General features: G+C 42.4%; 2 protein-coding genes across 7 annotated transcripts in view; both read right to left on the bottom strand.

Annotated features, from left to right (window-relative positions):
• The window catches only part of SLC17A8 (solute carrier family 17 member 8), a 30,787-nt gene extending 28,642 nt beyond the window's left edge, over positions 1 to 2,145 (bottom strand). For both annotated transcript variants that reach the window (XM_008144772.3, XM_054718539.1), the window contains exon 1: positions 2,045 to 2,145. In XM_008144772.3, the coding sequence (XP_008142994.2) occupies positions 2,045 to 2,145 (101 nt within the window). The remainder of the gene's footprint in view (positions 1 to 2,044) is intronic.
• Positions 2,146 to 14,324: 12,179 nt separating this feature from the next.
• The window catches only part of SCYL2 (SCY1 like pseudokinase 2), a 53,109-nt gene continuing 40,962 nt past the window's right edge, over positions 14,325 to 26,471 (bottom strand). For 4 of the 5 annotated variants that reach the window (XM_054719400.1, XM_054719401.1, XM_054719403.1 and 1 more), the window contains 5 exons: positions 22,579 to 22,679; positions 20,452 to 20,518; positions 20,221 to 20,313; positions 18,301 to 18,420; positions 14,325 to 16,946 (listed from right to left, as the gene is read on the bottom strand). In XM_054719400.1, coding sequence (XP_054575375.1) covers positions 16,302 to 16,946; positions 18,301 to 18,420; positions 20,221 to 20,313; positions 20,452 to 20,518; positions 22,579 to 22,679 — 1,026 coding nt within the window. In that variant the 3' untranslated portion in view covers positions 14,325 to 16,301. The remainder of the gene's footprint in view (positions 16,947 to 18,300; positions 18,421 to 20,220; positions 20,314 to 20,451; positions 20,519 to 22,578; positions 22,680 to 26,471) is intronic. The other variant, XM_054719402.1, reaches the window with a different exon arrangement.

Below are 26,471 nucleotides of genomic sequence, written 5' to 3'. Positions count from 1 at the left end.
TCCCCTGTAGGGATCACTGAAGGGAGGGGTCCGAGTTTGGCTCCATTTCGGCTAAAGTCGTCCTACAATTGTGAGGGCAATGCTAGCACCCAGCGTGCATTTAGTGCACTCTCTATCCCAAGCACAGGTACTGTGATTGTTCCGGGATTCAGTTCCGAGAAAACTGTTCCGAGTCCGAAACACAGAGCCTCGGTTCTAGGTTGAGGTCGCACAACTTGGAAATTAGTAATTTTGTTATATGCCTAAGTAAACCAGCCGGTAAACAAAAGGATTTTTAAGTGGCTCATCTACTCAAACAGCAAAACCTGCTCCAAAGAGAAGTCTCTTATTGAAAAAAAACAAACAAACAGAATTTCAAAATAGCAATTAAACTTAAAGTTGGAAAAGAAAATTCCTAAGGACTCCTTGCCAAGTGTTTTATAAGCCAAGACAGAGAGTCCGGTGATTATAAATGGCGACTATGGTCCAAAGTCATGGTTTTCCTTCCTGACTTTGTCAGATCCCTTTGTCATCAGGTGACTATGCCAGCGAAGCCACCGTGCATCCTGTCTGCATTTTTAATCCAATGACCAGCACCACGACAAGGTGTTACTGGGGGGAGCTCAGCAGGGAGGACAAAACACTCTTAAAAGAATGGGTTCTTTTCATCATGGCCTGTGTTTGGCAGGTTCAGCTTTCACTAAACCAGGTTTTCATCTCCACGTGATAATGGGGTCCGATTGGAAGCTTTTTGTTTTTAATTAAATTAATCAAGGGCCCAGCCCAGTTCTCCGACTATGAAAGCTCATCAAGAGTGACACAGTAGCCCAGCTGGTGTGGCTCCGTGGTTGAGCGTCAACCTATGAACCAGGAGGTCACGGTTTGATTCCTGAGCAGGGCACATGCCCAGGTTGCAGGCTCGATCCCCAGTGTGGGGCCTGGAGGAGGCAGCCAATCAATGATTCTCTCTCATCACTGGTGTTTCTCTCTCTCTCTCTCTCCCACTCCCTTCCTCTCTGAAATAGATATATATACTTTTTTTTAAAAGAGTGACACAAAAAAAAAAAGTAACACCCACAGGAGTCCCTGTGTTATAAAACACAAGAAGTGAAATGAACCTCAGTGTGCCTAGACAAGTTACATGCTAATGTTTTTAAATTTAAGAGATAACATAGAAAAGTTAAAAGAGATACCAGGTGACATTTTCACTTACCATGATTAGAAATAATCATTCAAATACATAAAAACCTTAGCAAGGATATTTTTCACATTTATTTATATCACAGAGGTTAAGGGAGTCATTTTACCTTGTGCATGAGGACTGCTTACTAATTCATCAATAAAAACCTAGGAAGGCACTTACTATGTCTATTAAAAAGAAAACACAAATTAAAATGTCACATCAATTCATTCACTTAGAGTAAACTCTCCTTTCAATAATAATATATTTTAATTTTTTTAAAAAATTTTTTTTTTGTTGTTTGGACCAAAACATTTAACTCAATGATAGTACTTAACATTTTCCACTGGAATCATGTGAGACTTTCTGCTTTAAAGAATACTAATTTCTTAAGTTACCTTCTTCAAACTATTGTATAACTACACTTCTCTTTTACACAATCAGGAACCACTCTATATAGTTTATATGACAAGCTAAACAATTTGCAAATATCTTATTTTCATTTACAGTGAAAAACAAGAAGTAAAAAAACTCTTAAAAAATTATTTCAGCTCCAAGCATAACCATATTTTTCATTCCTATAGAGTTAATATGAAGTGTCATTTCCCTAAGTCTTTCCTAATTCAATGCCAAACACACGCTACATAAATCACCACGTCCAGTAAGTGCTAATCCTGCTGTATCAGCAGAACCCTATGCTTTGGATGCATCTTTCCCTCCCCAGGCACAGTCAGCTGGAGCTGGAAGGGGCTCCAGAGCCACCGAACCTGACCCACCTTCTCCTTATTAAAAATATGGCTTTAAAAACATTAAGCAAAATCCCTGAAGCACTGGCAATGCGAAGCTGCACAAAAAATAAACCTGAAGTTTGCATTCAAACTTTACCTTTGTAAAATCCCCAACGAATCTCCCACGGCATTCTTCACTCCTTCCTTCCCAGGTTTCAGAATTTTTTCTTTGAAGGTATCCAATGCTTTGAAAGGCATTTTGCACGGGGGACACCTCGGAGCCGTTTAACAGTCAGTCTCAGATACTGCCATCCTCCCTCATTTCCAGCCTGGGGACCACTCTGCTTTCCCTGATGAACAGTCTGAAGTCAGTTCTCATGGAGGTAACTTCTTAAAATCCAGAAGGAGATGAAACACAGCCCAGATCTTTCAAGTTGAGAGACAACACCCTCCACACCCCCACCCACCCACCACACCCACCCCAAAAAAGAGGCCAGGCCGAGGGAGTCTGGTTGGGAATTCAGCCCCTTGCAAAGCTCCAAGCTCCGCAGCAGCTGTGGGGCTGTCTCAGGCTGAGCGCAGCCCCACTCCCTCCCTGGGGCGGCAGCTGGAGAGGCGGAGTGGGCTCCAGCCCGCAAGGTGCTCCCAGACCAGCAAGGCCAGCCACAGCCTCGGTGGTGTGTCTCCCGCCCCTCCTGCTGCTTCTGACCACATCCCCCTCCGCCTCCCCCAGCTTGGCTGTGATCACTGAGTGATCCGTTCCAAGGTGATGCTATAGTAACGAGCACAATACCTGCCCCCACAGCTGGGGCTTATGAATGGGCTCTCAGCCTGGCAGGCACCCAGGATGGAGTGGATGAAACATGGGCAAGTCCTCTGGCCCTGCAGACGGGCTCTCTCGGCCACCACATTATGCCTCTGAGGCCCCAGTGTTTCAGCCACTGCCCTTGCATGTGGTCCTTGCAGGAACGTTTGTTCTTGAGGAGGCTAAATGCAAAACACTTGCCCCGGACATCTGGGAGGGCTTTTGTTGGCTCCTCATCAACAGAGCAGGATCCCCCAAGGTGTGGTGCAACGGTGCCACTGGGCACCTCTGATTGAAGAGACCGGAGCTGGTCCTGGACCTGCTTAGAATGCTTCCCTGGTCCTCACTGTCCCCGAGATAAACCCAAGTTCTTTATCACAGCACACAAGGCCCTCCATGGGGGACCCCAGCCTTGATGCCTGTCACTCCGTTCTTCATATCAGCACTTCCCTGAATTCAGCAAGCTCCCTATCGACCCCCGGGGTTCGCTCAGGCTGTCCTCTCTGCCTGGGGAGCTCTCCTCACCCCACATCTGGGTAACGTCAAGGGATTCTTAAGTCTCAGCGAGGCATCACCTCTTCTAGAAACCCTCATGGACAAGGTTCGCCCTTCTCTGCCCCATAGGATCTGGCATGTAGTGTGTAGCATAAATCGCTGCTGGATTGGGGTTAAAATATCACACGTGGCTCACACATGGATGGGTGGCAGGGTGACACCTCCACAAATGACGCTGCCATGAAGAAATGGCCTTTTCTTGCCGAAACCGGTTTGGCTCAGTGGATAGAGCGTTGGTCTGCGGACTTAAAGGTCCCAGGTTCGATTCTGGTCAAGGGCATGTACCTTGGCTTCGGGCACATCCCCAGTAGGAGGTGTGCAGGAGGCAGCTGATCGATGTTTCTCTCTCATCGATGTTTCTAACTCTCTCTTCCTCTCTGTAAAAAATCAATAAAATATATTTTAAAAAAATAAATAAAAATAAATAAAGAAAAGAAAAGAAATGGCCTTGGCTCAAGGCTCCAGAGCTCCCATCCCCTGGCCTCCACATGCCCGACGACCCCCAAGCTATGGGTCTCGGGTTCCCCAGGAGGCATTTCCACAGGACCAGCTGCTGCCCTCTGCCACGGTCCAACGCCACGGTCCAACCCTTCTCCAAGATTTGAATTAAACTGATCTAAACCAGAGCTGGATGCTTGGTAGATTAAATACTACTACCAACAATAACTATTATTATTATGGCCCATATTTATTGAGCTCTCTGGACCAAACTCTGGGTTAATAAGCACTCTTTGTGTATTGTCTTAATCTTCCTAACACTGCTTTGTGGTTAGTAATTTATTTTCCCCAACTTTACTGACAGGAAACGAGAGCTAAGAGAGGTTAGACTTGCCAGGTTTCAGATCCAAACAGCCTGGCTCCAGCCAACTCTGCTGTCTTTCTTATTCCCATATTCTCAGTTCTCCCCTCTCCTCTCTCTCTCCTCCCTCTCCACCCCTCCCCTCCCCAACTACCTCCTCTGACTTTAATGAGGTATATTTTATATATCATGGACTTCACCCTTTTCAAGTGAACAATCGGTTTTTAATAAATTGACCAAGTTGTGCGAGCATCACCATAAAGCACAAAGCAGATGGGACATTTCTATCACCCTAATGAAATCCTCCTATTCATTATTAATCCTGGCTCCCATCCCCCACACTGCCCCAGGCAACCATCCAGCTACTTCCTGTCTCTGTAGAGTTGCCTTTTCTAGCAATTTCATATAAATGAAATCAGACAATATGTGGTCTCTTGTGTCTGGCTTCTTTCACTTAGTAGAATGATTTTGAGGTCTGTCCATGTAGCAGCTTATATCAGTAGTGTCTTCCTTCTTTTTCTCTTCTCAGTGGACTATTTTATTGTATGGACATACGACATTGTGCTTATCCACTGACCTGCTGATGGGCATTTAAGTTGTTTCCAATTTCTGGCTATCCTATATAATAAAAGTGTAATATGCAAATCAACCAAATGGTGGACGGACCAGTTGGGTGGGGGGGCTCAGGGGGAGGCGGGTCTGCGAGCAGGCAGCACCAGGCCAGCCAAGGTGAGTGCCAGCAGGCAGAGGGAGGGGACAGTGATGGGGGGGGGGATGGGCAGGGGAGGCAGTGGCGACCAGCAGAGGCAGAGGGGCGATGGAGGGGGGGTGGAGGGCAGGGCGGTCTCCTGATCGGCCAGCCTGGTTGCCTCCCGCAGAAGGAGGCCGGACTGCGGCTTAGGCCCGCTCTCCAGGGGGAGCAGGCCCAAGTCTTCAGTAGGACATCCCCTGAGGGCTCTTGGATTGTGAGAAGGCACAGGCCTGGCTGAGGGACCCCCCTGCGTTGCATGAATTTTTATGCACCAGGCCTCTAGTTATGAATAAACTGTTAAGAACATTCCTGTGCAAGTCTTTGTGTGAACATATCCTTTCATTTCTCTTGGGTAGATACCTAGGAGTGTAATTGCTGAATCATATGGTAAGTCCATTAACTTTTTAAGAAACTGCCCAATTATTTTCCAAAGTGGCTGCACTGTTTTGCCTTCCCACCAACATGCCTGTGCGCCATAGGTGGCACTTACCACACGGATGGACTCATTCATTTCCTGGTTGGTTTGTTTCTTCAGGGGATTATCACAGTCAAGCATTATCACCAGTGCCTCAAGAGGGCCTGCCACACACCCGGCCCTCAAGAAAGGCCTGAAGGAATACATGAATAACATGAACTTCAGTTCTGGAAAGTCTGGCTTTATATTGTTTCAACTACCAACAGTTCTAGTGTAGAGGTTAAGAGTACAACTCTGTTATTGCTCGACTTCCTGGGTCCCTATCCCATCTCTGCTTCGTTTCCCAGGTGTGAACTTGAGTCAGAAGTCCCTATTTGAAATTGGGGAAATACTGGTTCATTTCATCCAGTATTATTACGGCATGGAAACACTTTCCCATTTTCCTTTACACACCATAAATGGTGTCTTGAAAAAAAATATTCAAGGCTATCTTAGGTTGTGTCCAAGGCCAAAATATCCTCGAATTTCTGCTAATGTAGTCAATAGAGTTGCATCATAATAATGCAATCTAAAAATGTGGGAGGAAGTCAAGATCAGAGTGTATTTTGGAAAATTTCTCATCACCTTCACTCTTCTTGAAAGTGCAGCTGAAACGCAGAGTATCCAGATAATTTCAATACATAAAGCAGTGAACAGGGCACACATTCAGGGCATCAAGAATTAAGTTGAGCCGAAACCGGTTTGGCTCAGTGGATCGAGCGTCAGCCTGTGGACTCAAGGGTCCCAGGTTCGATTCTGGTCAAGGGCATGTACCTTGGTTGCGGGCACATCCCCGGTAGGGGGTGTGCAAGAGGCAGCTGATCGATGTTTCTCTCTCATCGATGTTTCTGACTCTCTATCCCTCTCTCTTCCTCTCTGTAAAAAAATCAATAAAATATATATTTTTTAAAAAAAGAAGAATTAAGTTGAGCCCTAGCCAGTTTGGCTCAGTGGATAGAGAGTTGGCACACAGACTGAAGGGTCCCAGGTTCAATTCCAGTCAAGGGCATGTACCTTGGTTACAGACTAGATCCCTGGCCTGTGGGAGGCAAACAATTGATGTCTCTCTCTCACATCAATGTTTCTCTCGGTCTCTCCCTCTCCCTTCCACTCTCTCTAAAAATCAATGGAAAAATATCCTCAGGTGAGGATTAATTTATAAAAAAAGAATTAAGATGAAACCCACCTACACACTTTCAACAAATATTTGTTATGAGGCCCTATCCTTCTCTTCATTTAAATTCTAGAAGCCAGATATTCTCATCAATCTGTCATAACCTATCCATGTTCAAAAAATGTACCGGAAAAGGGACCAATAGATGGACCATTACTTAGGAGACAGTGACATCTTCTGGTAGTTCATAGACTAAATACATTTATGCCAGGCATTCCCCCACTGCCCCCCACCGCGTATAGACTGGCTGTTCAGTGTACATTTATGGAGCCCATAAGTGTGGATTCTTAAATTTCTGAAATGTTCAATGAGGCATAAATTATTAGCTCTAAAATAATACTACACTCACTTATTTTGCTCCTTGCCTGCTGTCATCCTGGCTTAATAGGAAATGTTTTTAGCAGCCAATGTTTAAGCAAATGTTTTAATTGCCCTTTTCCTGGTAATCAAATCATCTGACCAAACTTGCCACCATAATTTAAGTACTTTTCATATAATCTCAGAATTTAAAAGGGCCTTGGGAGTTACCTGCCTGACCCCCTCCCCAGTATGTCCATTTTAATTTGGGAAAATGTGATTCCTAGGTAATCATTCGATAGCACCAAAAACAACTCTAAAAAGGCTCCACGCAAGGCCGAGCTCAGGCCCCATCTCCTCTGAAGATGCCTAGTCTAGGTGGGGCGTCTCTGCTCTACGTCGGTCACAGCACGTGTCACACTGTCCTGTAACTGTCTGCCTACTCGGCTACCTTTATAACCACAGCGCAAATTCCTTGAGGGGTAAGGCCTGTTTCTCATTACTACTTGTGTCCCATGAATCTCACAGCGCCAAGCCTAAAACCTATTTTCCCACTTGTTTTTGAAAAATAGATGTATTTAAGTAATGCTAGGTGAGGTACCCGTTTGACCACTGCATTTACAAAGACTGGCAGCTTTAAGAACAGACTCGGAATAGACTGTATGAATGTTGATTCCTACATTCAAATTCTAGACATCCAAGTCTCAATCTCATTTACTTTTTGTTGTTGTTGTTGTTGTTGTTGTTAAAGCGTGGGAGGGTGGGAAGGAGGAAGGGGGAGAGAAAGAGAAACATCAAATGTGAGAGAGACACATCGATTGGTTGCCTCCCACACATGCCACTACTGGGGCCAGGGATTGAACCTGCAACCCAGGTACATGCCCTTGACCCTTAGGTCTGTAGGCAGATGCTCTGACCACTGAGGACCCGGCCAGGGCTCATTTCCCCCTCCCCCTTTTTTAAAAATCTTTATTGTTGAAAGTAGTACATAGGTCCTCCTTTTCCCCCATTAACCTCTCCCAGCCCCTTATCCCCCAGGCCCTCACCACCCCATTGTTTGTGTCCTCGGATTATGGATATATTCATACAAGTTCATTGATTGCTCTCTTCCCACCCACCCTCCCCTGCCTTCCCCCTAAGTTTCAACAGTCTGCTCATGTCTCTGGGTCTATTTTTGATCATCAGTTTATTTGGTACATTAGATTCCACATATGAGTGAGATCATGTGATACTTATCTTTCTCTGACTGGCTTATTTCACTAAGCATAATACTCTCCAGGTCCATCCATGATGTTGCAAGTGGTAAGAGTTCTTTCTTTTTTATTGCCAGGTAGTATCCCATTGTGTAAATGTACCACAGTTTTTTTTATCCACTTATCTGTTGATGGGCACTTAGGCTGTTTCCAAATCTTAGCTATGGTAAATTGTGCTGCTATGAACTTAGGGGTGCATATATTCTTTCTGATGAGTGTTTTGTGTTTCTTAGGCTATATTCCTAGAAGTGGGATCACTGGGTCAAATGGGAGTTCCATTTTTAGTTTTTTGAGGAAACTCCATATTGTTCTCCACAGTGGCTGCACCAGTCTGCATTCCCACCTCATTTACTTTTATATGAAAGTCAAACACTGACTTTCCTAGGCCATCTCACAAAGGAACATATCCAAAAAGTAGAAAATAAAAAATATATATAAATTGAAGCTGCATCAACTAGGTATAATTAAAGGAGCTGAACATATTTCCACCTCAGAACTCTTTTAAGAAAGGAAAGTTGTTAATATAGGCTAGCCGCTAGGCATATATAACTCACAAATGGCTTTTGCTAGCAGCATAAGTACATACCATGTTTAAAATGGCTTAGCGGCCTGTCTGGCATGGCTTAGTGGTTGAGCATCAAGCTATGAACCAGAAGGTCACGGTTCGATTCCGTCAGGGCACAGGCCCGGGTTTCGGGCTCCATCCCCAGCCTGGGGTGTGCAGGAAGCAGCTGATCGGTGATTCTCATCATTGATGTTTCCATCTCTCCCTCTCCCTTCTGTGGGGTGCGGCTACAGTGTTTGGACAGGTTCAAGCCTCGGACTGATGAGAGGGCACAGTCCTCTCGTGCCATGTGCAAGTCCCAGCTTGGAGGGCAGAGCCCTCCCAGCACAATTACAGCCAACAGCTATAGTTGTAAGCTTGAACCTATGGTCTGAACACTGGCCCCACATGCCTAAGTGATAGAGGCTGCAAGTAAACAAAGCTTGATCAGGTGCATGTAATTGAGTAAGATTGAAACCCACGAGAATGTTGTAAACATCTTGACCATGCCCTTACTTTGCCTCGTGGCATTGGCTATAAAATAAAGACACGGCTTGTGAGCGTCGGCACTGTCTCTCAGGAAGCAGCGTCCCACCGAGACCCAGCTTTCATTCTCTTGTCTGTCTTCTCTAAGCCTTTCAGCCGCCCCCACTCAGGTTCACCCTTGGCAGTGCTGGCACGGCACACCCTTCTCTGAAATCAATAAAATATATATCCTATCTAATAATGAGGGAATATGCTCATTGACCATCACTCCATCACAAAGATGGCTGCACCCACAGCTGAGGCCACGTTCCCATAAGGAGCCTTAAAGAGCAATCAGCAGGGACCTGAGGCTACACCGTCCCCTGCCCCCATGGGGCTTGATAGGGGACCTCAGGCTGTGCCCCCCACCCTGCAGGGCTTGACAGGGGACCTCAAGGTGTGCTTCCCATCCTGGTGCTGGGCTAGGGGACCTCAGGCTGCTCCCCCTGCCCCAGCGCCAGGCAAGGGGACCTCAGGCTGCACCCCCCCACCAGGTGGGGCTTGACGGGGGACTTCAGGCCGTGCCCCCCACCCTGGCACCAGGCAGGGGGACCTCAGACCGCACCCCCCACCCAGCAGGGCCTGACGGGGGACCTGAGGCTGCTGCCCCCCCTCCTGGTGCTGGGCCGGGGGACCTGAGGCTGTGCCCTCCCTGCCTGGCAGAGCTTGATGGGGGACCTCAGGCCATGCCCCCCACCTGGCGGGACTTGACGGGGGACCTCAAGGCATTCCCCCCACCCTGGTCTGGGCTGGGGGACCTCAGGCCATGTCCCCTGTCCTGGCACCAGGCTAGGGGACCTGAGGCTATGCCTCCTGGCCGGCTTGACAAGGGTGGGACTGGCCGGGTCTGGATCTAGCCCCATTGGGGGGGGGGGGGGCAGCCAGGTCTGGGTCTCACGCAATTTTGAGGGGCATGTGGGTAAGCGGGGACTTGACTCTGGGTCCTGTGGTGTGCCCCAGACTCTAACAGGAGGAAGGTTTTCATATACATTTTACTAATTTTCTTTCATCTCTGACACATCTATTATAGAGTAAGGGCAAATAGCAATATTAAATTATTTCCTCTAATTAATCTCCTTTTAATGTGCACAAATTTCATGCACCGGGCCACTAGTTTAAAAATAAAATAAAATGGCTTAGCAGATTCAGGAGCATATCAGAGAGTGAAGTCAGGAGACAGAAATCACACAAGATCCTTGAACAGGACCATTTTAATAAAATAATTAATTCGTAGGTGATTACTTAAAAGTGAAAAGAGTTTTTAGGGGTAAAATAGGCAGGTTTCGGGAGTTTTAGGAATTAGGGGACTCATGGGGGAGGGAGGCACAGCTGGCTGGGGACTTGGAGCTGGCAAAAGGCATATATTCACCGAGAACTAAAGGCGCCAGTCTAAGGGGAAAGGAAGACACCCATTCACAGGAGATAAGGGGAAAGCCACCGGGAGAAAAACAACAGGGAGAAAGAGGAAAACAGATTTTCACAGGGAATAGAGAATTCTACCACAGGAGGAGGAGAAAAAGAAGGGGCCCCACGTGGGTTGTTTTTTTTCAATATATATTTTTATTGACTTCAGAGAGGAAGGAAGAGGGAGAATTAGAAACATCAATAAGAGAGAATCATTGACCGGCTGCCTCCTACATGTCCCCTACTAGGGATTGAGCTTGCAACCCAGGCATGTGCCCTTGACTGGAATCTAACCCAGGACCCTTCAGTCCACAGGCCCACGCTCTATCCACTGAGCCAAACCAGCTACGGCCCCGTGGGGTTTGAGCTTTGAAGCTACTATAGTGACCAATCAGAGGAGAATATCAGGACACAAAGAACTGCAGCCTTTATTAACCTTAGGAAAAAGGGGCTTAGTGGACTACCCCTTTGGAACCCCCTCCCCACCTGGGAGTCTGCTTGTTTCCCAATAAATTTCCACCTTTCCTATACCACCTTTTGTCCGTGGCTTCATTCTTCAAATCCACCTGGACAAGGACCCGGGAAAGAAATCACCTTTGCATCCTGCCCAGAGGAAAACCATGCGTTTCAGATTTCCGTGTTTCAAAAGAATAGAAGAGGACTCTGAGGAGTCCAGAACAGTTGCAAAAACAAACAAACAAAAAACCCCATCTCTCTCTAAGCCAAAAGTGAAAAAAATGAAGGAACTGAAGACTATGAGAGGCTCCTAGGGGTGGCCTCACAGGAACACAGCCTGCCAGTGCTGAAGGAACTTGTAGAGGGAATGGCCCACAGAGGACAGCTGCCTGAGGGATGGCCAGGTTGCCACAGAAGTAGCCCTTGGTGGAGGGCGGAGCTGCACCTTGGTGGCAGGGTTGGCAGGTGTGCGCTGAGGTGCGATCAGCTGGAGCTCCTCTGCTGGGGCCACAGGGCTCCTATGAATGGAAATGAGGAGCAGCCCAGGGCGAAGTGTCTTCTGGCCGCTACTGCTCAGCAGCACCACCTCAGGGCCCTCTACCTAGAAGGTACCACTCTGCAAGCTGGCGAAGCAGATGCCTCTCTAGGGTCCGCTCCAGTTTTACAAAGCAGAGCCAAGAGGGAGGGATTTGGAGCTGGGAGACAGTAAGTGGTAATGGCCATAGTTCAGTCTTTTGGCTACTTAGCTTCCATATAACCTACACTAATGCAATAGCTACTCATTGGCTGTGACTAGCCTGAACTGAGATGCGTTAAGTGCAAACAAAATATATACTATATCTCAAAGACCAGGTATACGGTAAATGTCAAATATCTCCTTAAATTTTCTATCAACTCCATGTTAAAATGCTATTTTGACTCTAGTCAAGTTAAATAAAACATTATTAACATTAATTCTGCCTAACTTTTTTTAATGTGGTCACTAGGAAATTACATGTATGGCTTGTACCCCAAGTATTAAATGCTCCCCGAGTAGCTGTGGACAATGTTTCTAGTATCCAACAAACTCCAGTTGGTGAGATGGCTGTTTGTACTGCACCTCCTCCTCGGGGTTACATGCTTTAATTCCGATGCATACTGCAAGCACTGCTGACCCGGCTCCCCAACCCTCCTCACCTACAATTCAGAGAAACAGTCCACAGGCTGATTTTGACTAAACATTTGTTCTGTCGTTTCCCTCTTCAAAGCCAATTTGCAATGAACACATACTTGCCACAAAAAGTTTCAACAAAAGCAACTCCAGAAGAATTCATACAGTAAAGGACATAAAGGATGCAACATGGCAGAGTCGTGGGACTGCAGATTAGGAAACCATCTAGCTTCTCTTCCTGGCTCTGACCAACTTGGGAAACATGTAAATCTCTGGCCCTGTTTCTACATCTGCTTAGAGAAAGATAGGGCTGAATTATTTCATTTTTATTCAAACTATAACATGAAATTCTTTTAGAGATTGTAACCAGCTTTCTTTTTAATAAATAGAAAAATTCAAGACATTTTCTGAAACTTGTTTCAGATATATATATAGAGAGAGAGGCCCGGTGCATGAGGGGGGGGTGGTCCCACAGCCCGGCCTGCCCCCTCTGAGTCTGGGAGCCCTCAGGGGCAGGAGTTGACCCAGCGACCAGGGGAAGGTGACACCCCCATCACACCTCTGCTGCTGCCACTGCCAGCAGCGCAAGCCTAGGCCGGCCCTGGTTATCTGAACCTCAGGTGGCCCTGGGCAGCTGGGCAGCTGCCATCCAAGGCTTGCCTGCGCCTCGGGCCCACCCTGAGCAGTTGGGCAGCCTACACCCTATGCTTGCCTGTGCCTCGGGCTGGACCTGGGTGGCTGGGGGGCTGAGGGCAGGTCTGGCCGCACCGTGCACCTGTGGCTCCCCCGGCTGGGGTGAAAGGACTGTGGGACTCCGGCGGGGCTGAGGGGACTGGGTGCTGCCATCTTGTGGCTATGGGTGCTGCCATATTTGTGATGGCATGATGGTCAATTTGCATATTCCCTCTTTATTAGATAGGATATATAGATTTCAGAGAGGAAAGGAGAAAAGAGAGCTAGAAACATCAATTATGAAAGAGAATCATTGATTGGCTGCCTCCTGGTTCATAGGTCGATGCTCAATCACTGTGCAACACCAGCCAGTATATTTTACATACTGGTTTGCATTATAACATATTTCTTAGTGAATGTCACAGTTAGTTTAAAAACCACTGATGTGGCCGTGACCGGTTTGGCTCAGTAGATAGAGCATCGGCCGGTGGACTGAAGGGTCCTGGGTTCGATTCCAGTCAAGGGCATGTACCTTGGTTGCAGGCACATCCCCAGTAGGGGGTGTGCAAGAGGCAGCTGGTCGATGTTTCTCTCTCATTGATGTTTCTGACTCTCTATCCCTCTCCCTTCTTCTCTGTAAAAAATCAATAAAATATATTTAAAAAAAAACATACTGATGTAATCTTTTAAATTGCTATGTAATAGTTTGAATTCTTATTGATCTGTTTCGTTATAAAATTATTTCAAGACCAGTAAGTCACGAAGCATGAAATCACCACTTATATGGAAAGTTTTATCAAAGCTAACATTTATTTGGTGCATACTCTGTGTTTGCTCTCAGGTGCCTTCACATATATCTTTTCCTTTAATATGTAAAAGCAATCATGTGAGGTATTTTACAGGTTAAAAAGACAACATAACAAAAAACTACTTCCCCTTAACTTATTTAAGTGAAAAGAAAGGTTATAAGCATTCCAAAATAAAAACAAAAACAAACAAATCAAACCCAACCAAGTGCAGGGTCTATTTCCATTTCCTTTGTACATCTTCTACGTATATCACACACTTCAGCATTAGAAGAGCCAGTTCAAACAAAAAGGAATATTCCTTGTAATTTTTGTCTACAGGTGCTTTTTAACTTACCAATTTTCTACTCTAAGCACAAAAAAACTTAAATGCTGTCAATATCTGAAATAATTTTTAAGGTGATCTAGTACTTTGAAAATTCTGTTCACACAGAAATAAAAGTCTAAATATAGAACTTTTTCAGAGGCAATTTCTCAACAGAAAAAGGCAATGGTAACAGTTCAATTGATGGAAATGATTTAAATAAAATACCTTCAGGAAAATAAAGTGTAGGGAAATTTTTTCTACAGATGTAGCACCATTACCTCAATAAATGAGCAAATTTCAAGATGTAAGAATTACATATAATTTTTCAAGTAACCTATTTCATACTTATAAGTTCAAAGTATATGTTATTACATTAAGCTTTCCTTCTAACTAAAAGTTCAACACACTGACATCAAGGTATTTTACAAAATAAAAAGCAATTTCCTAATAAACAGTGACTACTAAATTGTTACAAAGAAAAACTCTTAACATTAAGCAATTTTATTCCATATGTAAACTTTTCTCAAGAGAAATATTGTGTTACAAACAAGACATAATCTGGTCAAGGTGAATGTATTTGACAAAACACTTGATCTTCCTAGTGCTTTTTATTTCTTGGCTGTTTTTTCAGTATTTGAGTCCTTTTTCTAAAACCATGTAACAAAATACAGCTCATACAGAACCCCAATATAAAGCTGACTTTTTATTTTTTAAATATGTTTTTATTGATTTCAGAGAGAGGGACAGAGTGATAGAAACATCAAAGATGAGAGACGATCAATCACTGATTGGCTGCCTCCTGCACACCCCCTACTGGGGACTGTGCCCACAACCCAGGCATGTGCCCTGACTGAGAATCGAAAGGTGACCTCCTGGTTCATGGGTAGATGCCCAACCACTGAGCAACACTGGCCAGGTGCTGACTTTTTATTTTTTAAATTATACTCTTACTGAATGCCACTATCAATATTACCATCACTTTATAATCAAGTACTGTCTGGTCAATGATATATTTAGTATGTGTATACATACGTATTTCAATGAAAACTTAGTATCAGCACACTAAATAGCATATGATTTATTTTAAAGAATTGCTGGTCTCATATTTAAAAAACCACAAACTCTACGGCAGCAACTATAATACATATATATTCCTCTGAAAGATGATTTTAAAGTTGTCATATAATGGCAGAATATAATTTAACAAAATAAAAATCACGTTTATAACATACGGCTCCATCTGCGACTGAATGAGTAATCAGCAAATCAAAGAAAAATATCAGAGAAAGGCTTTGAAAAATAAAGCATGTTTCCTGTTAGAAGAATTTATTCTTTCCTTCTAAAAATATCTATTTATAACTTTCAAACAAAAGGTTTCTGAAATTCCTAGAAAGAAGTAAACTTCAGTTGTAGTAATTGATGAGGTCACACTTTATCATGGTAAACTCAAAATTAATCTCTTGGTAGCCAGAAGATACAACTGCTCATTTTTATAGAAGTAAAGTTTATTACATTTGAAACAATACAGCAGAAATCTCAAATGTTTACTCATTAAATATAGTTTAATTCTTACAAATCTCCTTTTGAAAATGCAATTCATATATACTGCAACCTCGGAATTTTGAATTCAAGTGAAATATAAAGGCAGTAGTCAGGGAAATCACATCAGGGAGCTTTGTCAAATATATGTACAAATCAGTACATACCTCTCCTATCTGGACACCATAGGAAAAAGTGATTCTAAATATATCCAAGGAAATGCAGAAAAATACATTACTATTTGAGGCAGACCATGCTAAAATATAATTTACAATGATTAATTTGCATTTAAGATGGTTAGTAATGCCTTTAGTTTGAACCAATGAAATCAATGTTAAGTTAAATTTTGCAGTATTTGCTCAGTCTTTTGTACTAAACATTAGTTCATCTGAGAAGTAAATAAGATTGGAAAAAGTAATGATCCTTTTCTCATTATGCTTATTATTTTCTCACTCAATCATACTAAATGCAAACAAATCAACACAGCATCAAGATTTTTCACATATTGAAATGAAGACTAATGACTTGTGAAGGCAGACTATGTACCATGTAGTATTTAATAGGTAAAACTTGCAATTACCATCAACTCAACTTTTTAAAATAAGATTTACAAGCAAAATAAACATTTGATTAAAAAATTTTGCTATTCAAGATCCTCAGGTATCTTCTCTTTGAGATTGGTACAGGTTGGGTCTTTTAAAAACCCAAAGAGAATATGGTAAGAGGGAAAAAATTCCTCAATGCTTTAAAAACTCTGTTAGAGGAGTCCATACAACGACTATGCTGGCATAGAAACAGATGTTTTCTATCTTAGAACCATTCCTTTTCCCACAGAAATAGTTCCTCCAAGCCAACTATATAAAGATGTCAATCAGTTCACACATGATTAAAATTGAATCCTTTAAAAATAGGAGCAATACACCTCACCCAAACAGATCTTTTAAATCATTGCTAGCTGAACTGCTATTGGTCATAGTAGTTGGTGGCTGTGCAAAGTTCTGTGGGTTAAAGAAAGGATTGGCTTGCATACCAAAGGCAGATTGTCCCATCATGTTCATTTGTGTTCCCATTACTGAACTGCCCATACCTGGAGACCCTTGAGGAGGTGCAAACTGATTAAGCCACTGATTTGGTTTCTGTTGTGATAACTGGTTCATGCTAACTTTGGGTTTCTGAGGGCCAAAGAGATTATTAAGAGCAGACATATCTGGGGGTCTCTGTTGAGTCTGCTTTGCACCAGCAGGAGGAACCCCCACAGCATTGAAGTTTGGCAAAGTGGAAGGTGTTCCCATTGTCATCGTGGTCACTCCAGGTGTGCTTGGACTACTGAAGAAGTTCTGGTTTGTATTAACCGGCATGTTGAATCCTGAGGTCTGAAAGCCCATGTTAGCATTTAGGCCATTTGTCAAGTTTCTCTTTGTATTATCAACTGGTGTAGAAAACATCATGCCAAGGCCCATGGAAGGAACAGAAGTGAAGGTACTTGAAGCAGAACTTTTAGTGGTACTAACAGACAGGCTGGTCAAAGATGACATACTATCCATCAATGTGTCTGTCAAGTCCTTAGTCTGAAAAATATGAGGGAGTTACTTCATCACCAAGAATTATAAATTACTTAAAATTAATAAACATTTGATAGATTATATTATAAAGGACAAGTTAAAATTAAGCTCAACAGTCTACACCAAGTTAGCAAACCATGCCACAGACCAAATCCCACCTATCAATACATATTTTTGTTTTTTCACAGATGAACATTTGTAGTCAATTTGCTGACAGGGAACACTAATTTTGAACTCAAATGAATTGTTGTCTTCCCCACCTTCCCCAAAAGAGAACTGTAGTCTTCTCATTAGTAAATCTTTATAACAAAAATGGATACTTTATTATTTTTATATTTTGAACTCTATCAAAACTTTGTGAAAATTTGTTTTCTTTATTATTACGTAAGTAATTTAAAAATATTCTGGCCCTAGCCAGTTTGGCTCAGTGGAAAGAGCGTCAGCCTGTAGACTGAAGGGTCCCAGGTTCAATTCAGGTCAAGGGCACATGCCTGGGTTGTGGGCTTGGTCCCCAGTGTGGGCAGTGCAGGAGGCAGCCACTCATCACTGATGTTTCTATGATTCTCTCTCATCACTGATGTTTCTATCTCTCTATTCTTCTCCCTCCCTCTCTGAAATCAATAAAATATATATATATATATATGTGTGTGTATATATATATATATATAGTATATATATATATATATATATATATACACACACACACACACACACACATATATTTAATATTCTGGATTTTGCATGTTGACGCACTAAAATGTTTTCCAGAATTTTAGAGATTAAAAGATAACAAAAAATAACTTAAAGAAACCTTTGAAGAAAAAGTTATTTCTGAAACCAGTAAGGAATGTACACTCTCTACAAGCAGGGACTTTAATCACTGCCACAGTACCAGCACCTATATAACACTGCCTAGAAAATAGTAGGAAATAATTCCTGGTCAGGAAATACATAAAAAGTATTCCTTAACCAAGTTACAAGCCCAACTACAATTGAAACACCAAAATTTGAAAATTATTTTTTAGTCAAAAATACATAAATGCATATTATATTACTGATCATTTCAAAGTGAATAGTGTTGAATTAGTACAAGACCTAATATTAAAAATAATAATAATAACCTCCTGTTCATCTAGCTTCCTCTTTATTGGTAACAAGCACTAGCACAAAACATTATCCACCAGGCAGGGTATTGAGTTGTTGGAAAATCCTTTATGCCCATACTTCCCAGAAACTGCATATTAAATAAAGTATTATTTACAATACCTTTTTATACAAACCCCAATAAGCAGATTAAATTCTATATTACCTTACTCCTTAAGAGTAGTGTATGCTTTAAAAAAAACAAATGAACTCTGACCTGTTTCACTGGAGCAATAGGTGTATGTACTTGGGGTTTAAGAGGCTGCTGACTTTTCAACTTCTGTGCCTGCTCCTGTTCTTTTGCTAATTTTTGTTTTTCTTCAAGTGTAAGTGATGCCTTAAAACAAAACAAAAAAATTAACTGGAAACTTCATAATTCTATTTATAAGACAGAAGATTTCTTTTTTTGTAAAGCATGTTTTGGTATGTTTGACAATACCAAATAGTTTGCAAACTACTCATGTATTGGTGATTGCTACAGGTAAGTTACATTTTGAATTAACTTTAAACAAACTGCAAAAAATAATCTTTAAGTAGAAAGTTACAGAATCAGTGCTAAAATATTTCTAGTATGAAAATAATGATTGTTTTAAGAACATTCATTAAATCATATTTTTACAGACAATGAGAATATAATTAGGTGATTTCATTTTACAAAATTAGGAGATTTTGTTCAACTTTAGTCTATTTCACTCCAAAAATATTTTAGGAATTCATAAAAAAGCAAAGGAAGACGTAAAATGCTTCTTTCACAATGCCTGCATCAAATTTGACATTTGTCTATTTCTCTTATCAATCTTGCTAAACTATAAACTCTTACAATTTTGAAAAGCCACAATGGCTTTACACACATAGGTATTCTCATTTGTTGAATGAAAAGAGGAAACTGCCCTCAGCAGAAATTCAAAATTGAAGTAGTATTTTATATTGGATGCTACCAATATTTCAATTGGAAAGTATAATTTTATATTCTCAACATGGGTCAGCTCATGTTCCACTGATAACTTAAATTTCATAAAAATAAATAATGTTTCTTATTAAGATGCTAAACATTATTTCCCAACAAAAGTCTGTGGTTTACAGGAAACCATACACACACACACACACACACACACACACACACACGCGCGCACGCACACACGCACACACACTAGAGGCCCTGTGCACGAAATTCGTGCACGGGAGCGGGGGGTCCCTCAGCCCAGCCTGCACCCTCTCCAATCTGGGACCCCTCAAGGGATGTCCGACTGCCCATTTAGGCCCAATCCTGGTGGGATCGGGCCTAAACGGGCAGTCAGACATCCCTCTCATAATCCAGGACTGCTGGCTCCCAAACACTCACCTGCCTGCCTGCCTGATTGCCCCTAACCACTTCTGCCTGCCAACCTGATCACCCCCTAACCACTCCCCTGCTAGCCTGATCGACGCCTAAATGCTCCCCTGCCAGCCCAATTGCCCCTAACTGCCCTCCCCTGCTGGCCTGGTCACCCCTAACTGCCCTCCCTTGCCAGCCTGGTCACCCCTAATTGCCCTCCCCTGCCAGCCTGGTCACCCCTAACTGCCCTCCCCTGCAGGTCTGGTCACCCCGCACTGCCCTCCCCTTCAGGCCTGGTCCCCCCCAACTGCCCTCCCCTGCAGGCCTGGTCCCCTCCAACTGCCCTCCCCTGAAGGCCTGGTCCCTCCCAACTGTCCTCCCCTGCAGGCCTGGTCACCCCCAACTACCCTCCCCTGCAGGTTTGGTCCCCTGCACTTGCCCTCCCCTGCAGGCCTGGTCCCCCGCAACTGCCCTCCCCTGCAGGCCTGGTCCCCTCCAACTGCCCTCCCCTGCAGGCCTGGTTGCCCCTAACTGCCCTCCCCTGCAGCCTGATCACCCCCAAATGCCCTCCCCTGCTGGCCTGATCACCCACCACTGCTCTCCCCTGCCGGCCATCTTGTGTCCACATGGGGGTAGCCATCTTTGACCACATGGGGGCGGCCATCTTGTGTGCTGGAGTGATGGTCAATTTGCATATTGCTCTTTTATTAGATAGGATATACATACACACACACACACACACACACACACACACACATATATATATAAATATGTGTGTGTACATATATATATGATAAAAAGAACAGTAGTAAAGAAACTTACTCTTTTATGTTTATTCTGTAATACATCCTCTTTATTTTCTGATTCACCACCAGTCAGAAGGTCTGCTCCAATGTTGTTGAAAACTTTGTCAATCTGATGAAATAGATAAAAGTCAACTGCTTAAATGACATAAAAACATATTGTGATTTTACTTCTTAAAGATCAAAAGCCCCCAAATGAAGCACACTGTGACGCACTTTTTACAAAAACTTAATCTAAATATCTTCATACCTGAGATCCAACATTTGTAACTTTTGTCTCTTCAGAAATATTCCTTTGATTTCCTATATCCAAAGATCTGTAGGAAAATTGATAATTATGACAAAGCAATAAAAAGAAATGCATGTTTTTGAAATATGCATGCTAAAATTAATTCATTCACATGGAGTTTATTAGAACCTGAACAAAATGCAACTTCATTCTTTAAGAAGAGTCATAAATATTTTTCACTGTTTACTAGTAGTAATGTCTGCTTGCCCCGCCCCCCAAATGAACATTTGTATACAAGTCTTTTTTTTAACTCAACATTTGAGATTTACTGCAAAATTTACTCAGAATGTATTAAAACCAGGCAAGCATGGTTCTTACCATCAGTTTATACACTGAGAGATAAGATGTAAATGGGGAAAAGTTCAGAATCTGTGACTCTAACAATAAATGCTATAATCACTGTGATGTGGACCAGATCTACATCTTGAAAAAAAAGATAGGATTTATATTGGAAAAAGAAAAAGAGGGAGTAGGTTGGGGGGGGGGGGCATTGGGGGGATAAGGACACATATGTAACACCTTAATCAATAGAGAAAAAAAATAAAAGAAAGAAAAAGAGAAGGTTCATTTATACCTTAAGTATAAATGCTAGATATTAAAAATTTGTTATAAATTTTTAAAAATTATTTTTCAGGGTTTCTATGTTTATATAGTCAATCGATACACACACACACACACACACACACACACACACACACACACACACACACACTAGAGGCCCAATGCAGGAAAATCGTGCAAGAGTAGGCCTTCCTTCCCCCGGCTGCCGGCACTGGCTTCCCTCTGGCACCTGGGACCTGGGCTTCCCTCACAACCCTGGCTTCGTCCGGAAGGACGTCCAGTCTAATTAGCATATTACGCTTTTATTATTATAGAAGATCACAGCATACTTAAAGCACACAAGGCTATTTCACATCATTCTACAATACACCTTGTGTATTTACTTACATAAGCCTTCATCTTACATTGGGTAACAGTGATGGGCAACCTTTTGAGCTTGGTATGTCAAACTTCGCCAAAAAACTGAACATAACTCGGGTAGTGTGTCACTTTGAGGAAAAAACATTATTTCGCAATATTTATAATTTAAATAACATAAATGTTTCATCCTCGGCATGCGCCCGCCTCAGCGGCCGCGTGTCATCAAAAATGGCACTGACACGCGTGTCAGAGGTTCGCCATCACTGGGGTAGAAGCTAAAGAGTTTCTATTTGGGAAACTTGCTCACAATTGATATCAATTTTACTGATTGCCAGATGTCTTTGGCTTATGGTCAAAGTTTAACAAGTATCCTAAAACTGTGTGTGTGTGTGTGTGTGTGTGTGTGTGTGTGTGTGTGTGTGTGTTTCCCCCTGGAGCAAAGAATACAGCAAAGATTTTATTTTAATAAACTAGTATTCTCTAGTGCAGTGGTCGGCAAACCACGGCTCGCGAGCCACATGCGGCTCTTTGGCCCCTTGAGTGTGGCTCTTCCACAAAAAATACCACGGCCTGGGCAAGTCTATTTTGAAGAAGTGACATTAGAAGAAGTTTAAGTTTAAAAAATTTGGCTCTCAAAAGAAATTTCAATCGTGTACTGTTGATATTTGGCTCTGTTGACTAATGAGTTTGCCGACCACTGCTCTAGTGCATAACTTTTACCTTTCCCTTCTTCCTTTGAACACAAAATGAACGTTCTATAAATGTTTCTGGGGTTAGAGAAACAAGGAAGGGGGAAATTAAAACACCAAGGTTTAATAGATTTGAAAAATATTTATAAGTGGTGCTCTTGATGATCAACACCCTGAGTTTACAGCACCAGCGGGTAATGTTGACGAGATTTTCTCAGAAACATAATTTTCTCTATGTAGAGAAAATGCTAAGATTATATCATATTATTATACTTTTGTACTCAGAAATAACATTAGATTTTCAACAACAGTCTATTTTAACTCAGTTCAATTTAATATGCTGGAATTTTTTTTTAATGTTTCAAATATAGTCAAGCTAAAATCCATCAATTTTTCTAGTCCGTATTTCAGAAAATTAATCATTAGATAAGTTTAATCTCACACTTAACCACAAAAAATTCACATGCCACCTACTTACTTCTGCTGTTCTTGCATTATATGAAGTTGTTCCAGTTTAGTCTTATGTTCAGACTCCAATCTATTAAGCATCTCTTTAATGACGGAAATGAACGAATTGAACTGGTATAACAAGAAGTTGATATGGTTATAATGTTTCAAGTTAGCAACAAATGTTATGTAATAAGATAATTCAGCAAGTGAAACATAATATCCTCTATTTTCACCAGAATATGACCTACTCATAGTATTGATGTCACAAAAAGTATATTTAAATTCAGCATATCATAGCAAGTGTTCACAATATCTTAGTATGGTGGTGTATATAGTTGATGAGACTTTTAAGTTCCAGAAAACATGTCTCAATTAATTTTATATCCTGATTGTCTAACAGCTATTATTCATGGGTCTCATATAAATTCATCCCCAGCAGTTATTACATATTGATTTTTCTAGAATAATCAAAATTTGTGCATATCTAGAAGCAATCTGCTTAATAATGCATAAAAAATATTACTGTATATTCAGATTATTATAAAAATGTTTGGCCAAAGTAAGCCTTGTTTTCTAAAAAGTTAGAAATACTAAGTAGCCATAGAGGGTTTGGCTCAGTGGATAGAGTGTCAGCCTGCAGACTGAAGGGTCCCAGGTTCAATTCTGGTTGAGGGAACTTGCCTGGGTTGCGGGCTTGATCCCCAGTAGGGAGCGTGCAGGAAGCAGCCAATCAATGATTTTCTCTCATCATTGATGTCTCTCTCTCTCTCCATCTCCCTTTCTCTTTGAAATCAATAAAATATATATATTTTTAAAAAGAAATACTAAATAAATATACATAATCTAACTTTCAAATAATTAAAGTTCATAAAGTAAATCTAACACTATATCTTAAACTTTGGTTAAATAATTCTTATAGTCCCCTTCAGGATCATCAAGAAAAATGTATTTAAATAACTAGAGGTCCAGTGCACGACATTCATGCACTGGGGGGGGGGGTGTCCCCTCAGCCTGGCCTATACAGTTTGGGAGCCCTCGGGGGATATCCGACTGATGGCAGACATCCTTAGCACTTCGTGGAGGCAGGAGAGGCTCCCGCACCACCGCTGCGCTTGCCAGCCATCAGCCTAGCTTCTGGCTGAGTGGCGCTCCCCCTGTGGGAGCACACTGACCACCAGGGGGCAGCTCCTGCATTGAGCGTCTGCCCCCTGGTGGTCAGTGCACATCATAGTGACCAGTCGTTCCGCCGTTCGGTCAATTTGTTTGGTCAATTTGCATATTACCCTATGATTATATAAGATACCATATATTATAGGAAAAATCTAGAAACTTCCTTCCCCTCTCCAAATCTCATAACTACATCTTTGTGCTAGGTGCTTATACATACACTATTTCATTAATCCTCACAACCCTTCAAAGTTGACTTACTAACATTTCTATTTTATAAATGAGGAAACCCAAGGTCAGAGCAAGAGAGAAAGCAAATGCCCTGGCTGGTGTGGCTCAGCTAGTTGGAGAGTTGGCCCCTACAATGAAAAGGTTTCGGGTCCTTCGAATCTCCGGTCAGGGCACAGACAGGAGGCAACCAATCCTGTTTCTCTCTCACATCGATGTCTCTCTCGCTTCCCCTCTCTCTAACATCAATAAGCATGTAACTTACTCAGAGATATTAAATAACTTACATGGCATAAGTAGAATTCATACTGTGTCTCCAAAGCTTAGCTCTTTTCTACATTGCATTGCCTCTCACCATGCTCTACCATCCATTTATCCTTTGTCTTACCAGGAGAGTAACAAAAGGTATGTTTCCTTACTGTGACTGACTCTCTGCTAATTAGTTTTTAAAAGTTTTTAATGAAGTATAACATACGAACAGAAAAATATACATATAAGTGCACATCCCAAAAAATTCACAAACTGAACTTAACCAGTAGCCATATGAAGAACAGAACATTGGCAGCGCCCCAGAGACTCCTTCTGCTCTCGTCCAGTCATTTACTGCCCACCCCCCACACGCCCTGTGAGTAAACACTAGCCTGGCTTCTAGCACGTAGTTTTGACTATTTTTTCAATCCTCTTCTATGTCTACCTTCATTTGCTCAACATTATGTTTCTGACAGTCATCCATGCCACATGTAGTTGGTGCAAGAGTTAACATAGTCCTGACTGCTCTCCTTGAAAGGCCTGCTTACGAGGTTGGCCCTTGGCTGGTGTCCAGGAATTTAGCGGGTTCCCTCCATTAACTGATGATAGTGGCAAACTGTGCCCAAGTGCACAAAGAATACATTTCATGCTGAACACCTGCCTTTCTTCTGGGAGTCTGAATTTGAGTACATGACAGGCAGAGGGTGCTATTGATCAGCTCCCAATAAAAATCTCCAGGCACTGAGTCGAATGAGCTTCTCTGGTTGGCAACATTTCACACATATTGTCACAACTCATTGCCTGGGAAATTAAGCGCATCCTGTGTGACTCCAGCAGGAGATATCTCTGGAAGCTTGAGCCTGCCCCCCAGCCCCTACTTTGCCTTCTCCGTTTGCTGATTTTGCTTTATATTCTTTTACCATAAGAAATCACCCATTCACTCCGGCCAGAGTGGCTCAGTGGGTGGCAGTCGCTCCTTGCCCCTAGTGAGGGCACATGCAAGAGGCAACCAGTCAATGTGTCTCTCTCTCACATCGATATTTCTCCCTCCCTCCCTCCCTTCATTGTCTCTGAAAAGCAATGGGGAAAATATCCTCACTCCTTGAGTGAGGAAAAAGAAGAGAGAGAGAGAGAGAGAGAGAGAGAGAGAGAGAGAGAGAGAGAGAGAGAGAAGGAATCACCAATGAATGCAATTTTATGCTGAGGCCTGTGAGTCCTAGGGAATCACTGAATCTGGGGTGGTCTTAGAAACCCTCCCAAACACCACTGTGATTGTGTTTTAATTGCTGTGTGGAATTTGCTGTTTTTCAATCAAATGCTAAAAATATATTTTCCTAAGTTACTTTATCTTTTTCACATAATGCATAATATACTTAGATTATTTTACATCAGAACTGACAGAAGAGTCTTGAGTTAGGAACCCTATCCATAAAATATATAGGAAAGCGAGCACTCTAAGTTAGACCACTAACTATTGTAAAATGCCATAACACATGAATCAAAGTATTTCTGTTGATGAAAATAGGCCCCTAAAAAAATCAACCATAAAGCTGAGCAAATCTAACACCACATTTCAAATGAAATTATATATCCTAAAATAAGCATTTGGGAATATTTAAATACTTTAAATCATAAATATAAGAACAGAAATGACCCAAAGTTGAAGACTATCTTGGACATATGATCATCCTATTCTTCCTCAACATTCACTTTGTCCCATTTTGCCAATCATAACCTCAACCGTGCCATCCAAGATATAAAGAAACTTAACAAGCTGAAACCGTTGTAATTAACCTAGTTATTAATAATAGGAAAGGAGCAAAGGGGAGCCAGATATTACAAGCATGTCATTTAGGCAGCTTTACCAGGAAACTACTTTACCCTCCCAGGGGTCCAACAAAGAGAAGACAGACACATACCCAGTAAAGTTGGGGGGACTAGCGAAGGTGGTTGATACCAATCACACCTAGGGACAGAGGTGGTCGGCCAGAATGGGGGTAGCCACTGCAAGGGCACAAAAATTTGGGATACTTAATTCTCTGAACAAAGAAGCTTGCTCTCTTATGCTCTTGGGACTCTTGGGACTTATGTGACTCTGGGCTTGTGGGGCTCCCTTGCATTCACCCCACACACAATGGACTAATGGACTGCAACTAGCCTGATGCTGAACTGAACCCAGCTCCAACATGGAGAGGAAACTCCAGACACTGGCTTTGCCTTTAGTTTTAATGAAACCCCAGCTATATTTCTTCTATGCCTGGACTAAGGGGAATGGTA

The sequence above is a fragment of the Eptesicus fuscus genome, chromosome 7 (genome assembly GCF_027574615.1).
Source record: "Eptesicus fuscus isolate TK198812 chromosome 7, DD_ASM_mEF_20220401, whole genome shotgun sequence".
NCBI classification, from domain to species: Eukaryota; Metazoa; Chordata; class Mammalia; order Chiroptera; family Vespertilionidae; genus Eptesicus; species Eptesicus fuscus.
The sequence above is the reverse complement of the archived record's forward strand: the minus strand, read 5'-3'. Positions and strand labels throughout refer to the sequence as shown.